The sequence below is a fragment of the Triplophysa dalaica genome, chromosome 5 (assembly GCF_015846415.1).
Source record: "Triplophysa dalaica isolate WHDGS20190420 chromosome 5, ASM1584641v1, whole genome shotgun sequence".
Taxonomy (NCBI): Eukaryota; Metazoa; Chordata; class Actinopteri; order Cypriniformes; family Nemacheilidae; genus Triplophysa; species Triplophysa dalaica.
In genome coordinates, this window is record NC_079546.1 from 25,040,006 (window position 1) to 25,055,744 (window position 15,739).

Consider the following 15,739-nt stretch of genomic DNA (forward strand, 5'->3'; position numbering starts at 1 on the left):
GAAACCCGGGAGGAAGGAGAGACATGCTGTCGGAGAGTCCTCGCCGCCGAGTGGCCTCGCGGTGCCGGAGAGTTCGGGCAGCGCGGACGAAGGGCGTCCGCCAGTGGCTGCCCGAAGCGGTGGCTCTGGGGAAACGGAAGTGCACAGTGCGGCCACCGTCAAAACTTCGGTGGAACGGCGACCTTTGCTGCCGCGCCCCTGGGTCGAGGTGGGGTGGCTTTCGTCCAATTGGGAGCGGGGGGGTTGCCGCCGTCCGCCAGAGGCCGGAGCCTGTGTCCGTCCCCCGAGGGGGAGGAGCAGGGGGCGGAAGTGCCGGGTGAGCCACCGCCTGCCAGAGGCCGGAGCCTGCGTCCGTCCGCCCAAGGGGGAGGAACAGGGGACGGGGAACCCGCCCCGACTCCCGGATAAAGGAGGAGCCACCGCCGGCCGCCAGGGGGCGGACGGTCGAGCCGTCCACCGAAGCCCCAGGGCCACCGCAAGGCACCGCGAAGGAGAGTACTCCGGCTGGTTGAGGAACGAGCGGCAGCATGTCGGGGAACCGGATTTATTTATTTTTTTCCTCTCTCCCCTCTCTCTTTCCGGTCGCTCCGAGGGCTCCCGTCTCCGTTGTCTCGTCTCGTCGCTGCATACCCCCCACCCCCCCCCGAGGGAGGGGGAGGGAGCTTGCACAGTCGCGGGGGTACCCCCCGGCCTGTGAGGGGTGATGGGGGTATGTAGTAGAGTAGGCGGGGCGAGACCGTGGTTCGAGTCCGGTGAGTAATTGTGAATTAGCGCCAGCTGTGCGCACACCGGCCTCGAATCACGTAGGAGATGGGAGCATATAAAAGAACGAGCGACCGGACCGTCGAGGAGAGAGGACCGGGCCCGAACTTATGTTATGTTTGTATTTATATTATGTTTTGTTCGCCGGCGGTCGTCCGTGAGGGGCCGCCGGCTGTTATATTACTTTATTAAATGTTTAAATGTTTGCCGGTTCCCGCCTCCTTCCTTCCATTTTATTGAGATGTGTTACATACTGGTGTGTACAGTGCAGTCATGCATGGCAGACCTGTAGTGCAATGTAAACATTGTAATAGCAGCATTAACTTAAAGTTATGAGAGGTAGTGGAATCAGTGGGGAGCAGAGTTCAATAATGAAACAGCTCTGGGAAAAAAGCTGTTTCCTAGTCTGCTGGTTCTTGTCCGGAGGCACCTGAAGCGCCTACCAGAAGGCAGGAGAGTAAACAGTCTATGAGCGGGGTGAGAGGAGTCCTTGAGAATGCTGCGAGCTCGACGCAGACAGCGTTTCTTCTGGATATCCTCAATGGAAGGAAGTGTAGTTCCTGTGATGTGCTGGGCTGTTTTCACCACCCGCTGCAGTGCCTTGCGCTCAGCAACAGAACAGTTCCCGTACCAGACTGTGACACAGTTGGTCAGGATGCTCTCCATCGTGCAGCGATAGAAGTTCACCAGGATAGTTGAAGACAGTTGGTTCTTCTTCAGTGTCCTCAGAAAGAAGAGACGCTGGTGAGCCTTCTTGACCAGGCATGAGGTGTTGGTGGTCCAGGACAGGTCCTCCGAAATATGGGTCCCCAGGAACTTAAAACTGGAAACACGTTCAACAGCCGTCCCGTTAATGTGGATGGGGTCGTGTGTGCCTCCTTTCGCCTTCCTGAAGTCCATGATGATCTCCTTTGTCTTTGAGGTGTTAAGGAGCAGGTTGTTGTTTGAGCACCATGTGGCCAGGTGCCGTACCTCCTCCCTGTAAGCAGTCTCATCGTTGTTGCTGATGAGACCAATCACTGTAGTGTCGTCTGCAAACTTGATGAGGGAGTTAGTTCCATTCACAGGCCTGCAGTCGAGTGTGAAAAGGGAGTAGAGAAAGGGGCTCAGTACGCAGCCCTGTGGTACACCAGTGTTGAGGGTGGTTGTGGTGGAGCAGATGTTGCCTAACCTAACAAGCTGAGGCCTGTTCGTCAGGAAATCCATAATCCAGTTGCAGGTTGAATTGTTAATGCCTAGGTTTCCAAGTTTGATGATTAGCTTGGAAGGGATTACGGTATTGAATGCAGAACTGAAGTCTACAAACAGCATTAGTGTTGTCAAAAATATCGATATTTCGATAAGTATCGATACTGAAATATTTGAACGATACCAATACTAATTTCCCGAAGTATCGATACACCGATCCTAGCCGAGCTGTCACTTTCACTTATCTCCAAAGGCGCGTTGACAAACACCACACGTGACCGCAGTGCCTGTCACGTGTCTCGTCTCATTCGGTCTGGTTAAATAGCAAAAGTGAAGTGATTATAAATATGGCGCGTGCGGCGCCTCCGCAACCGGCTTTGGTTGATAAAGAACACAGCAGGAGTGCTATCTGGAATATTTTGGATATGAAGCAAATGAACATGGAAAGCCGAAGGACACAAACAAGCCAATACGCAAGAGTTGCTACAGAGCAGTGCTAACAAAAGGCGCTAACACCTCTAATATAGCAATATAAGAGTTGTCTCGTTTTTTTCACCTTAATTCTTAAGGTTAATATTATCCGATTGAACGAATCTTTAACTGTGAATCTTTAAATACGTTAACTGTTGTCAAATGTAAATTAACTTGTGCTTAATTAACTTAATTCAAAAAATGATTACTTCTATTCTGTAATTTGTCTTCATGTCGATCCAGTGAGCATTGTTTTCGTGTGCTATGCACGCAAGTTTGGGTGTTCGGTGGATCGGTGATATGTGAATCCCGCATTAAAATATGTTCAACAAATAATGTTATGTATTAACCAGCATTTATGAACGATGAGCAATGCATTTGCTACAGTATATTTTAATCTTTGATGACAGTACGTAATAAAATACAACGGATCATGTTTGCTTTGGTCCAATGAAAAAAAATATTTACAGATAGAACTTTGGATTTTAATTAGTACATGTATTAGTAAATGTTAGTTTAAATTAACTTTTAACTAAGATTAATATATGTTTTGGAAGTATTTTTCATTGTTTATTCATTTAACAAATATCTATTACCATTAACTTAAGTTCTAAGATTAGTTATATAGTTCAGTTCATTTTAAAAGTGTGGTCAAAAAAAAAGTTTATTAAAATTTGGCATTCTCTTGTAGCACCAGAAGGAAGTTGAGACTCGACCTGCAACAGTACATAATGCGTTACAACACACATTTTGAAGAATTATAATGCATTTGACCCTTTGATAACTTTTTATAATACATTATACATTATATATGTTATATTTATCTTTAAATAATAATAAAAAAATGTACCCCCTTAATGTTGTGGCAGTTTTTTTTCTCTGTGGTATCGAAAATGGTATCGAGTATCGATATTTTTCAAGGTATCATATCGAAGTTAGAAATTCCAGTATCGTGACAACACTAAACAGCATGCATGCATAAGTGTCCTTATTGTCCAGATGTGTGAGCACGGAGTGCAGCGCCATGGACACCGCATCATCTGTGCTCCTGTTTCTACGATAGGCAAATTGGTATGGATCTAGTGTGGATGGTAAAGAGTCTTTTAGGTGTGACAGGACCAGCCGCTCAAAGCACTTCATAACAATGGGTGTGAGTGCTACAGGGCGGTAGTCGTTCAGGCATGTCGGGCTGGAATGTTTTGGAATGGGCACAATGGAGGTGGATTTGAAACATGCTGGTACCACTGCTTGGGCGAGGGACAGGTTGAAGATGTCCGTGAAGACCCCAGCGAGCTGCTCCGCACATGCCCGGAGTACGCGACCAGGGATGCCATCAGGGCCAGCAGCCTTGCGCGCGTTTATCCGGCTTAGTGCAGTGTAAACATCTTTGGAGTTAAGTGTGATGATTGGGTGATCAGTAGAAGGTGTGAGCCTTGTGGTGGGTTCCTTATTGTCTCTCTCAAAGCGTGCATAAAAGTCATTAAGCTCATTCAGAAAGGCAGCATCTGTGGTTATGGGGATGGAGTGGTTGGGTTTGTAGTCACTTATGGCCTGGATGCCCTGCCACATGCGTCGAGGGTCAGAATTGGTAAAATGCTCCTCCAGCTTCAACCAGTAGCAGTGCTTGGCCTTTTTGATGCCCCTCTTCAGATTTGCCCTGGAAGTACTATAGGCCTGTGCATCACCTGATCTGAAGGCGGTGTTGCGTGCTTTCAACAGGAGGCGCACTTCCTTGTTCATCCATGGCTTCTGATTAGGGTATATGGTGATCTGCTTTTGAGCTGTGACACTATCAATGGTGGTATTGATGTAGTCCAATACAGAGGAGGTGTAGCTGTCTATATCCGAGTCAGAGCCACTGGTGGCACACCTTGATGGTCTTCACTGTCGATCATAACATACTTCTTGACAGGCTGGAAAACTGGGTGGGGCTTTCTGGGATAGTCCTAAAATGGTTCAGGTCATACTTAGATGGGAGAGGTTATTATGTGAGTATAGGAGATCATAAGTCTGAGTGGACATCCATGACATGCGGAGTCCCTCAAGGCTCAATTCTTGCGCCAATCCTGTTCAACCTGTATATGCTCCCACTGAGCCAAATAATGAGAAAGAACAAAATTGCTTACCACAGCTATGCAGACGACACACAGATCTACTTAGCTCTATCGCCTAACGATTACAGCCCCATTGACTCCCTGTGCCAATGCATCGATGAAGTCAACAATTGGATGTGTCAAAACTTTCTTCAATTAAACAAAGACAAAACTGAAGCAATTGCATTTGGAAACAAAGATGAAGTTCTCAAGGTGAACGCATACCTTCACTCTAGGGGTCAAACAATTAAAAATCAAGTCAGGAATCTTGGTGTGACACTAGAGTCAGACCTTAGTTTCAGTAGTCATGTCAAAGCAATAACCAAATCAGCATACTACCATCTGAAAAATATTGCAAGAATTAGATGCTTTGTTTCCAGACAAGACTTAGAGAAACTTGTTCATGCTTTCATCACCAGCAGGGTGGATTACTGTAACGGACTCCTCACTGGCCTTCCCAAAAAGACCATTAGACAGTTGCAGCTCATACAGAACGCTGCCGCCAGGATTCTGAGCAGAACTAGAAAATATGAACATATCACACCAGTCCTCAGGTCTTTACACTGGCTCCCAGTTAAATTTAGGATTGATTTTAAAGTATTATTACTGGTATATAAATCATTCAATGGCCTAGGACCTCAATACATTGCAGATATGCTCAATGAATATAAACCCAACAGATCACTCAGATCACTAGGATCATATCAGCTAGAAATACCAAGGGTTCACTCAAAGCATGGCGAATCTGCTTTTAGCTATTATGCCAGCCGCAGCTGGAACCAGCTTCCAGAGGAGATCAGATGTGCTCCTACAATAGTCACTTTCAAATCCAGACTCAAAACGCATCTGTTTAGCTATGCATTTAATGAATGAGCACTGTTGCCAATGTTCGTCCGACTGTCTGTACTGTACTGTATTTTACTTTTATAAACTGTTTTAATTACTCTTATTTCTTTTTATTATTTTAATTTCTTCTATGTAAAGCACTTTGAATTGCCACTGTGTATGAAATGTGCTATATAAATAAAATTGCCTTGCCTTGCCTTGCCTTGCCTAAACTCTAAAACTAACACAGCAATTCATTAAATTAGATAATCATTAAAATACAACAATTCCCCATTTTCAACGTTTGTCAGAGCTTGTCTGGACAGCAAGTCTGCTCTCACATTCATATGCCCCGGGATGTGAATTGCTCTGAGGGACAGAAATTTGAGATGGTGATGGTGGTCTAGTGGGTTAAACCACTGAACTGGTAAATCAAAGGTTGCTGGTTTGATCCCAGCAGCAACCACTAGTGTGTCCTTGAGCGAGACACTTTACTCCATGTTGCTCAAGGGGTATTGTCCCTGTAATAAGTGCACTGTAAGTCGCTTTGGATAAAAGCGTCTGCCAAATGACTAAATGTAAATGTAAATGTAAATATGCCCTCCGCCCAGGTCAGAATTTGCTGGACCAATTTGTTCAAGTGGCCTGACCGCAGTCCGCCCTGGTGATTTATGTACGAGACTACTGAAGTGTTGTCCACCCGCACTAGGACATGGTATCCTCGAATGGTATCCTTCATTTCAGGGCCCGAAATACAGCCATCATTTCGAGGCAATTGATGTGCCAATCGAGAAGATGACCTCTCCAGATCCCTTGGGCTGGACGGCCATTTAAGACCGCACCCCAACCCGTGAGGGATGCGTCTGTCGTTAGCATCTTGCGACGACAACACGGAACGAGAGTGGGACCTAAAGTCAAAAACCGAGGTCTGAACCACATAGAAAGGGTGCGAAGCCCCCGGCGCGTCACCCTTATATGCCTCTGGGGGTTGGCCCATGGATGAAACCCCCTGGCTCTGAGCCACTGAAACGGTCTCATATGCAGGAGGCCAAGAGGTATCACTGTGGAAGCCGCCGCCATGAGACCTAGAACTCTATGAAAGTAATGATTTGTCACTTTCTGGCCTAACCTGATGCTCCTCAGGGTGTTTTGTACGGACTCGACACGTGCCGGAGACAAATGTGCCTGCATTTCGATCGAGTCCCATATGACCCCGAGATACGTTGTATTTTGCGCAAGGGAAAGAATGCTCTTTTTGACATTGAGTCTCAACCCTAGAGCTTTGAGATGAGCTAGGACGACATCCCGATGTCGAAGCGCTAGCTCTCGAGACTGAGCTAAAATCAGCCAGTCGTCTATGTAATTCAAAATGCGGATGCCCTGGAGTTGCAAAGGAGCCAGAGCTGCATCCATGCATTTTGTGTATGTGCGGGGTGACAAGGCGAGGCCGAATGGAAGAACCCGATACTGGTAAGCTTCGCCCCCAGAACTCTGAAATCAAAAACATCACAGAGTTCACATTCTCCCTCAAGTCCCTGGGTGGGATGGTCAGCCCCCAAGCATTCAAAGCAGAACTCATGCTTGTCGAAATCGGAGAGGATCCTCTCACAAGGAGGATCACATCTCCGATCTGAGTCAGTCATGGTTTGGTTTAGTTTTCCTTATTCTTACACTAGGCTAAGTAACTCAGAGAGTGCTTGGTCACTAGTGTAAGAATCTAGGTAATATCTTCTTTTTTTTTTCTATATTTGTTTGTAATAATAACAGAGAGGGAGACTTCTCCATCACAACACACGCACACACAAAGAGGTCCTTGAAGACAAAATAACCTGATGACGCGTCCGCATTCACGCGTATTTATAATCGGCAGGTGCAGGTATAATTAGTCACGTCACCTGCCGAGGTTATTTAAAGCCAAAATAATTTTTGGCGTGTTTGACACACGTGCTTCACAACCGGTCGAACAAAGACTGTTCTCCCATAGCGTTTGAAACGCAGCATCGAGTGTAGCTTTTGATAGGGAACTGCGATACACAAATAAGAATTGAAAAGCACCCTTGTGTGCAAAAGAAAACCCAGAAGTGCACAAAGCGCCAGACAATACTCTGAAACATCATTGGTCAGCTACAACCACATAACACATTCTCATTGGCTAATCCACTGCCCAAGAAATAAAGATACCTTGGCTCAGATATATTAACAGTTATGTGTTAATGTTATTTGTAAGGGATACTCAATTCTCCTGGAACAGTGCAAGCGAACATGTGAATGTGTCAAAAATATTCAAACTACTTGTTATTTTCCAGTGTTATAACTTCTTAATTAAAGCATACGTGAATAATTTTGCATGATTATGAATAAGAGGCATATTTAACTGTAATAATTGTCATGTTACTGGAAAGGATAAAAACTCATTATTTGGTCATTTGGGTTCGGCGGTAGTAGTGTAGTACACCACCTTTTTTGGTAGGACTACACCACTGCTGTGGAGTTAGTGTGTTTATTAATGTCTGTGTCTGCTGCATCATGGGTAATCTGTTGATCTGTGGTTTGGAAGAAGTGTGAAGATGACCTCACTCATGTCCTGCTTTTGTGTGTGTGTGGAGACAGAAGAAGAACGGAGGTGTGATCAGCTTTAATGAAGGCTGTGCGTCTGCTCTGCTCGGGCAGGAAAGTCTTGTGTTGAATTAATTTGTAGAAAACCTTCATCATGTTAGTCCTGTTAAAGTCTCTGACAACAAAAGTCATAACTGAGCTCTGTGTCCAATTATTTTAAGACAACAGAAGTAATTTATAAGTAACAGACTAAACTACAGAATGTGTTGTAGTCTGTTATTGTGTCATGAGAAAAGAGGAAATGAGAAACACAGGAAGAGTTACAAATGTTCTCATGAATAACTATAAGTAGATGATGAGAAGAGACTCAGTAAGAGAAACACAACATGACTGAGAAGAGTGATATATGTCTGCTGGGACTGATCCTTCTCTCTTCACTATTCACAGGTAAACTATACAACACATTTATTTCATCAGATTTCATTTCATTACTCTCACTGACATTCTGAGAAACATGTTCAGTTTCATCTCATGTCACATTTATTATAGAGTTCATGTGTCTTATTCTCACGTTCAAAAGTCTGATGTCAAGAGTCAATAGTCGCTTTCACACATACAGCCTTTACTGGTTAATTGCAAGAAAATTGCAGTTAACAGATCATGTGTGAACAGGACCTTTAGGGTAAATCGTACTTCCATTTTTCAGATATAAAATCATACCGTCACCATATTTTCAAACATAGCTACGGTTGAACGTCCGCCTGATGACATCATATTACTGGCTGTGTGAACGCTGTCTTACTCTTAATTTAACAGAATGCCATTGTTTGTGTGAACAGGACATTACCTGAATGACTTTACCAACTAATTTACCAGCATTTCTGAGTGAAAAGGGATAAAGGAACTAGATCACATGATTTACTGTCAAATCTTCTGATTTATGTGATATTAAAATAAGAAAAATGTATCTGTCATTGAGAGATAAATATTGAACTGTTTGAATATATTGTGATGTATTAATATGAATGATGTCATCTGCTGTTTCAGGTGTGAGTGAAGCAGAAGTGAATGATGTGTTCATCAGTTCTGGTGAAAGTGTGTCTCTGTCCTGTAATGATGCTCTTCATCAATGCTCCTCAACTACATGGATCTACAATAAATATACAACATCATCTACAGTAGAAGTGTTTACTGGAGGAATAAATAAGAATAACACAGAGAGATCTGAGAGACTGAGTCTGACATCTGACTGCTCTCTCAACATCTATAAAACAACACAACATGATGCTGGAAGTTACACCTGCAGACAATATGTGAATGGACGTCAACATGAACCTTATTCATATGTTTATCTACATGTTCTTCATGGTCAGTGTGTCTCTTCATTTATATGAACACATGTTTAACTTCAGATCACAGTTCTCTTTATCTCTTGTGTTTTCACTGAAACTCATGAGTACTGAGAGTGTGTTGTGTGATTTGTGTTTCAGTGTCTTCATCATCATCATCATCATCACAGACTGAGATAAGAGCAAACACATCTGTCACTCTCTCCTGTCAGCTGTTTTCATATGACTGTGATCATGTGTTCAGTTATTATGGATTTCAGCTGGTGTGGATGAATCAGACTGATGTTGATCTACAGACAGACTCCAGATATCAGATTAGATCAGATAAACTCTGTCTCATCTCTCTGACTACAACACTCGTGAATGAAGACGACAACACAGAGTTGAGATGTGTGCTCAAACACAAGAATGACATCAAGACCTCAGTCACATATACTGTCAGATTTACAGGTAAGACATCACTCTGACAGGAGTGTCCTGAACTCAAAGTGACTTCAGTCATTAAACTCTGTACTGATGATGAAGAAATGACATAAACATGAAATATGATTGTGATGTTCTACAGTATGATGTCTCTGAACATTCATCATCTTCTACAGATTCAAACAAGATTCTAGTGACCACCACAAACCCTGAGAGATTCTCAACTCATAACACACCAGAAACTACACAACAACAAGGTATATCATCGGCGTTTGTGTGTGTGTGTGTGTTTGTGTGTGTGTGTTTGTGTGTGTGTGTGTTTCCACATTATGACTCATCTAAACTAAAACTAAACTTTGTTTTTTACAGCATCATCTACAACATCAATAATAATAAGAGGTATGAAGTGTTGATTGTGATCCATGTGTCCTGTTACATAAGTACATGAGTGAAACTCTCACTGAACTCATCTTGTGTTTGTTTCTCATGTGTAGTGTTTGAGAGTTTGATGGATTTAATGGTGTTCTTGTGTCTTCTAGTGATTCTAGTGATTGTTGAGGTGTCAGTGTTTGCTGCTCCTACTGTCATTCTTCTTCAGATCATCTGTGCAGGAAGAGCGCGTGAGTTTTCATCATCATCATCATCATCATCATTCACATTCACCTGAAACAATCCAGAAAACAAACAGCAGAACTTCATCACTTTTATTGACTTTTATCTTCTCAGAAAACAGAAGAAGGACTCAGAACGCTCATCCAGAAGACACAGTGATGTCAGCAGTTTAGGAATAAAATCCTCTTTATGATTAAATTACAGCGAGGTTTATTTGATCAGATTTTACACATATGTGTGTAATGCTTTTAGTAGAAACCAGAATCTTTGCTGATTTGATTCCTTCACTGAGGTTTATATTATTCGGTTAAGTTACCTTTCCTTTAGTTTTGATTTCAGCTGTATTTGTTCATTTGTATATTTTGATGTGTTTAGTGATATGTGGTAAATGTAATGTATGTTTGGTTGTCCCCTCTTGTTTAGAATGGGCCCATCTTTTTCTTTATAATGTATTTGTTTGTTCGTTTGTGACCCTGATTGACAAAACGTTAAGTAGCACGGGAACATTTTTAGTAAAAGACAAAAATACATCGTATGGGTCAAAATTATTGACAGTAAAGATCACGTTCCATGCAGATATTTTGTACATTTCCTACCTTAAATGTATAAATGTATATTTTTCTTGTTTTCCAGTAAAAATGTCTAAACATTCTAAAAATCAAGATGCATTTTCTTGACAAGTGAATTAACCTAAGAAAACAAGTTTTTTTTTAAACATTTTTTTTTTTGAAATTTCAGTGAATTTTTGCTTAAAACAAGCAAAAATCTGAGAGTGTAAAAACCTAAATATTGAGAAAATTGCCTGTGAAGTTGTTAATGAGAGACACTGTGTACTGCAAAAAAATAACTTTATCACTTAGTCTTTGTTCTTGTTTCTCAGTGAAAATGTCAACAAATAAACTTGAATCAAGATGCATTTTCTTGATGAGCAAAATTACCGATGAAAATAAGTCTTGTTTTTAGTAAAAAAATATGAAATTTCAGTGAATGTTTGTTTAAAACAAGCAAAAAAAAAATATGCCAATGGGGTAAGAAAAGTAATCTTGAATTAAGGTTTACATTTTAGTAAGTCACTCAATTCAAGATTATTTTTCTTACCCCATTGGCAGAGAATCCTGAGTTTTCTGATCCAGAGAAGAGCCTGACAGCGTGTGTCCCACCCTGCGTTAGAGTTAGTGTAACCAGAACGCTCCGCACCACTCTCAGCGGGCCTCGAACCGGGTTGGTCCTGCATGGGAGTCGGGCGCTCTAGCGAGAAGGTTAAAGACCGCAGTCTCTAGCATCTGTCGCTAGAGCGTCCTTGAGGCCGGGGAGTGAGGTTTACATACTGCAAAGCTCTTCACTAGCTTGTCTCCGTTACATTAGCAACCCTGCTAATACTAACTAAATAAGAAAGTGATTTAAGTACAAGCACTACATAAAAAAAAAAAAACAGAAAACTGCATGCAGATCTGTCTCTTATCTGCTGCACTGTCTTCAGTATCAGCTTCCTGGTCAGGGAGCTGTCAATCAAAAACTCACTAGCCAATGAGGGTAAAGTGGCCATAAGTCCTCCACACACCTCTGAAAGTGTAAATAAGAAAATCTAGCCAATCAGTCTAGACCAAGATTTAACTAAAGTAAACATTTAACTGAGCGACTGCCTCCACAAGCTCCTCATAGGCGGAACACAAGATGTGTGTGACTGGTCTACATCCCCTGAATCCATTCTCACCACATCTCATCTACCTCCTCAAAGCTAGAGGAGTGAAACACAGAAGCACAACCACTCACTCCTGTGAGAGACATGAGTCTAACCTAACACAAACCTTTCTGTCAAAGTCACCTGACATTATCAACATGGTTTATTTCTGACACAGTTTAACTCTGAGTTCTTGACATATTTTATTACTGTTTTCTAAACTATAGCGAATAAACTGTGATCGTATGAAACATGTTGAAGGTGTCTGAATACCTTTTGGTTTGACGTATATTTCTAATAAATGAGCACAAGAAAACTGAACATAATACAATTAAATACGTTTTGGTCTATGAAGAGACATCACTTCTCCATTTGTCAAATATTATTGCTTGTGGTTTAACAGAAATTCAACAATGTTGTCTCTCGAGAACATGCATCCTCTTTTGTCACCACATAATTCATTCATTTGTTGTGTTGTGTTATTGTTATACCTCAGAAGACCAGCAGAGGTCAGTGGTGGTGTGTGTTGTTGTGTAATGCATTGTTAAGAGAGAGTGATATACACTCACTACCATTCATTTTCTCCTACTATGACAGGCTATTGTAAAGTGGCTTTGTTTTAAAATATGAATCATGTATGTTGTAATTCTTAATATAAGAAATATTATTGTCAATATATTTTTACACATTCAGTCCCATATCTTATCACGTGTACATCAATATATTAAAAAGTATTTTATTGATTATAAAATTGCATATATTGGGACAATAACACTCACCTTAAGGATTATTAGGAACACCTGTTCAATATCTCATTAATTCAATTATGGTGGTGGTGTAATGGTGTGGGGGATGTTTTCTTGGCACACTTTAGGCCCCTTAGGACCAATTGGGCATCATTTAAATGCCACAGCCTACCTGAGCATTGTTTCTGACCATATCCATCCCTCTATGACCACCACGTACCCATCCTCTGATGGCTAAGCAGGATAATGCACCATGTCACAAAGCTCCAATCATTTCAAATTGGTTTCTTGAACATGACAATGAGTTCACTGTACTAAAATGGCCCCCACAGTCACCAGATCTCAACCCAATAGAGCATCTTTGGGATGTGGTGGAACGGGAGCTTCGTGCATCCCACAAATCTCCATCAACTGCAAGATGCTATCATATCAATATGGGCCAGCATTTCTAAAGAATGCTTTCAGCACCTTGTTGAATCAATGCCACGTAGAATTAAGGCAGTTCTGAAGACGAAAGGGGGTCAAACACACTATTAGTATGGTGACCTTATAATCCTCTACGTGAGTGTATAATCAGTGTCAGCTGAAGATCTTGCACACATCTTATTATTTTGCCATATTTCAGTATGTTCAATAAAGTTTTAACCTACACACTTTCGAGTACAATATACAAGAAAATCTTCTGCTTTCCTCTATTAAAAACTCATATAAAGACTGAAGTTTACTGGTGTCTGAAGTCTATCATCAGATGTTTAGTGAAGTTGTCATTCAGTTGCTCATCAAGTTTTGATATAACATAAAATAACATGTTTAGTTTATTTGAAGTTGAGCAATTGTTTGTCTATTTATCAGTTGTATCTATCTTTAAAGACATCTTCAAACCATCTTTAAATTAAATACATTATCAAGATAATTTGCAAATTAGAAAACTGTATCCACTTTTCTATCTAAAGACTTCTAATTTTGTTTTACTGCAGTAAGTTTTACATTAGTGCCCATAATGAACCAAAATTAATCTTAATATTTTTAATAACTTGTCACACAAATTAAGTCATTCTGAAAATCAAAAATGGCTGTTTTGTCTAAGGGAAAACCATCAAATGTAAACATATTTGACATTAATCAAATCGTTATTTAAATCATAACACTAATGAAAAAAATACAGCTCACAACTTTACAAACATGAAAATCTCTTTTAAAAGAATAAGTGTGTGGCTCTTAAAAGAGCCTTTGTGTGCGGCGGATGAAAGCGGCGCTTTACTTGGAGCTGGTGTACTTGGTGACGGCTTTGGTGCCCTCGGACACGGCGTGTTTGGCGAGTTCACCGGGCAGCAGCAGACGCACGGCGGTCTGGATCTCTCTCGACGTGATGGTGGAGCGCTTGTTGTAGTGCGCGAGACGAGACGACTCACCGGCGATGCGCTCGAAGATGTCGTTGACGAAAGAGTTCATGATGCCCATCGCCTTGGAAGAGATGCCGGTGTCGGGGTGGACCTGCTTGAGCACTTTGTACACGTAGATGGCGTAACTCTCCTTCCTGGACTTTCTGCGCTTCTTTCCTCCCTTAACGGCGGTCTTGGTGACGGTCTTCTTAGAGCCCTTCTTGGGCGCGGGTTTGGCTGGTTCAGGCATGATGCTTCTTCACAGATGAGTAAATGCTGAATGTTGAAGAGTCTCGTCGCTGTGGTATTTATTCACTCTCACATGCAAATGTTTAGCGTAACGGAGCCTGTTGTCTGATTGCGTGTCTTCGTCGGCCGAACCCATAAAATGTGCTTATTGGTCAGCTCATAGTTTGACGGGCTGGATAGAGAGCCAATGAAAGCGTTTCCCGCCACAGTCTCGTGTTTGAAGGTGACCCTCCCACAAGGATTCAGTTTCCTTTGTTTGCTCTTCCCGCTCTTTATCGAATTTGAATTAAAATAAAACTTTTATTTCTGTATTTACTCTACACTAGAACAGAATTACGTCATCGTGTCATTAAAGTCACTTAAAGAGTTCGAGCAGAAAATCATTTCACCCTTTTATGCTTTATTCACCAGCTTTGGGCGTGTTTACGTTTATATAGTTGATATGATGGAGTTTCTTCTTCGAGCGAGAGAAGCGTTTAACACAACAGATTAATCTCATCAGTTAATAAAGAACGAGATCTCAGAAACAAAACCGGAATAATAAAATGTGACTTTCTCAGCATTTCGTTTGATGATAGAACTTCTGAAATTAAACTCCTCGAGTGAGACAGTGTGTGGCTCTTAAAAGAGCCGTTGTGTTCAATGTTTTACTTCAGAATAAACGCGTTTAACCTCCGAAGCCGTACAGAGTGCGTCCCTGTCGTTTCAGCGCGTACACGACGTCCATGGCGGTGACGGTCTTTCTCTTGGCGTGCTCGGTGTAGGTGACGGCGTCACGGATGACGTTCTCCAGAAACACCTTCAACACACCGCGAGTCTCCTCGTAGATCAGACCGGAGATACGTTTCACTCCGCCGCGTCGAGCAAGACGACGGATGGCGGGTTTGGTGATGCCCTGGATGTTATCACGCAACACTTTACGATGACGCTTCGCGCCTCCTTTTCCGAGTCCCTTTCCGCCTTTGCCTCTTCCAGACATGATGGGCGAGAGTACAGATACAAACGTTATGCTTTAAAAAAGGACAGCGGATACATTTTGTATGTACCTACAGGACCTATTTGAAACACGCAAGGGCGGTGCTAGTGGCACGTCACTTTTTTATTTTCCTCACAGCTCCGCCCTCCGAAGCCTTCAGTAAATCAGTAAATATACATTTATGTATTTAGCAGATTATTTTATCCACAGTGACGTACATCACATTATCTTATACATTTGTTTCTGAGTGTTTAATCCCCTGAGATCGAACCCATGACCTCGGCGTTGTTCTATTCTACCCGAGTACAACATAATCTAATGTACAAAGAAGCGTGATTTTTAAGATTTTATAAGAAACAGAATAAAATTGAACTATAAATATTTCTCCTGACTTTTTTATTTTATACTCGTGTCAATTTATCTGAA

At 42.0% G+C, this 15,739-nt stretch overlaps 3 protein-coding genes across 3 annotated transcripts in view; 1 reads left to right on the plus strand and 2 right to left on the minus strand.

Moving 5' to 3' along the window:
• Positions 1-15,739, plus strand: part of LOC130421408 (uncharacterized) — a 62,054-nt gene that overhangs the window by 38,636 nt on the left and 7,679 nt on the right. The window lies entirely within an intron of this gene.
• LOC130421416 (histone H2B-like) lies at positions 13,359-14,338 on the minus strand. Its single transcript, XM_056749262.1, has one exon. It carries the CDS (start codon positions 14,336-14,338, stop codon positions 13,964-13,966), a length of 375 nt encoding a protein of 124 aa, XP_056605240.1. The 3' UTR covers positions 13,359-13,963.
• On the minus strand, positions 14,389-15,327 carry LOC130421418 (histone H4). Its single transcript, XM_056749264.1, has one exon. The coding sequence runs from the start codon at positions 15,314-15,316 to the stop codon at positions 15,005-15,007; it is 312 nt and encodes a 103-aa protein (XP_056605242.1). The 5' UTR covers positions 15,317-15,327; the 3' UTR covers positions 14,389-15,004.

Bases quoted from the DNA above. Each gene is read 5' to 3' on its own strand.
- LOC130421416 (XM_056749262.1), bottom strand. From the start codon at position 14,338: ATGCCTGAACCAGCCAAACCCGCGCCCAAGAAGGGCTCTAAGAAGACC.
- LOC130421418 (XM_056749264.1), bottom strand. From the start codon at position 15,316: ATGTCTGGAAGAGGCAAAGGCGGAAAGGGACTCGGAAAAGGAGGCGCG.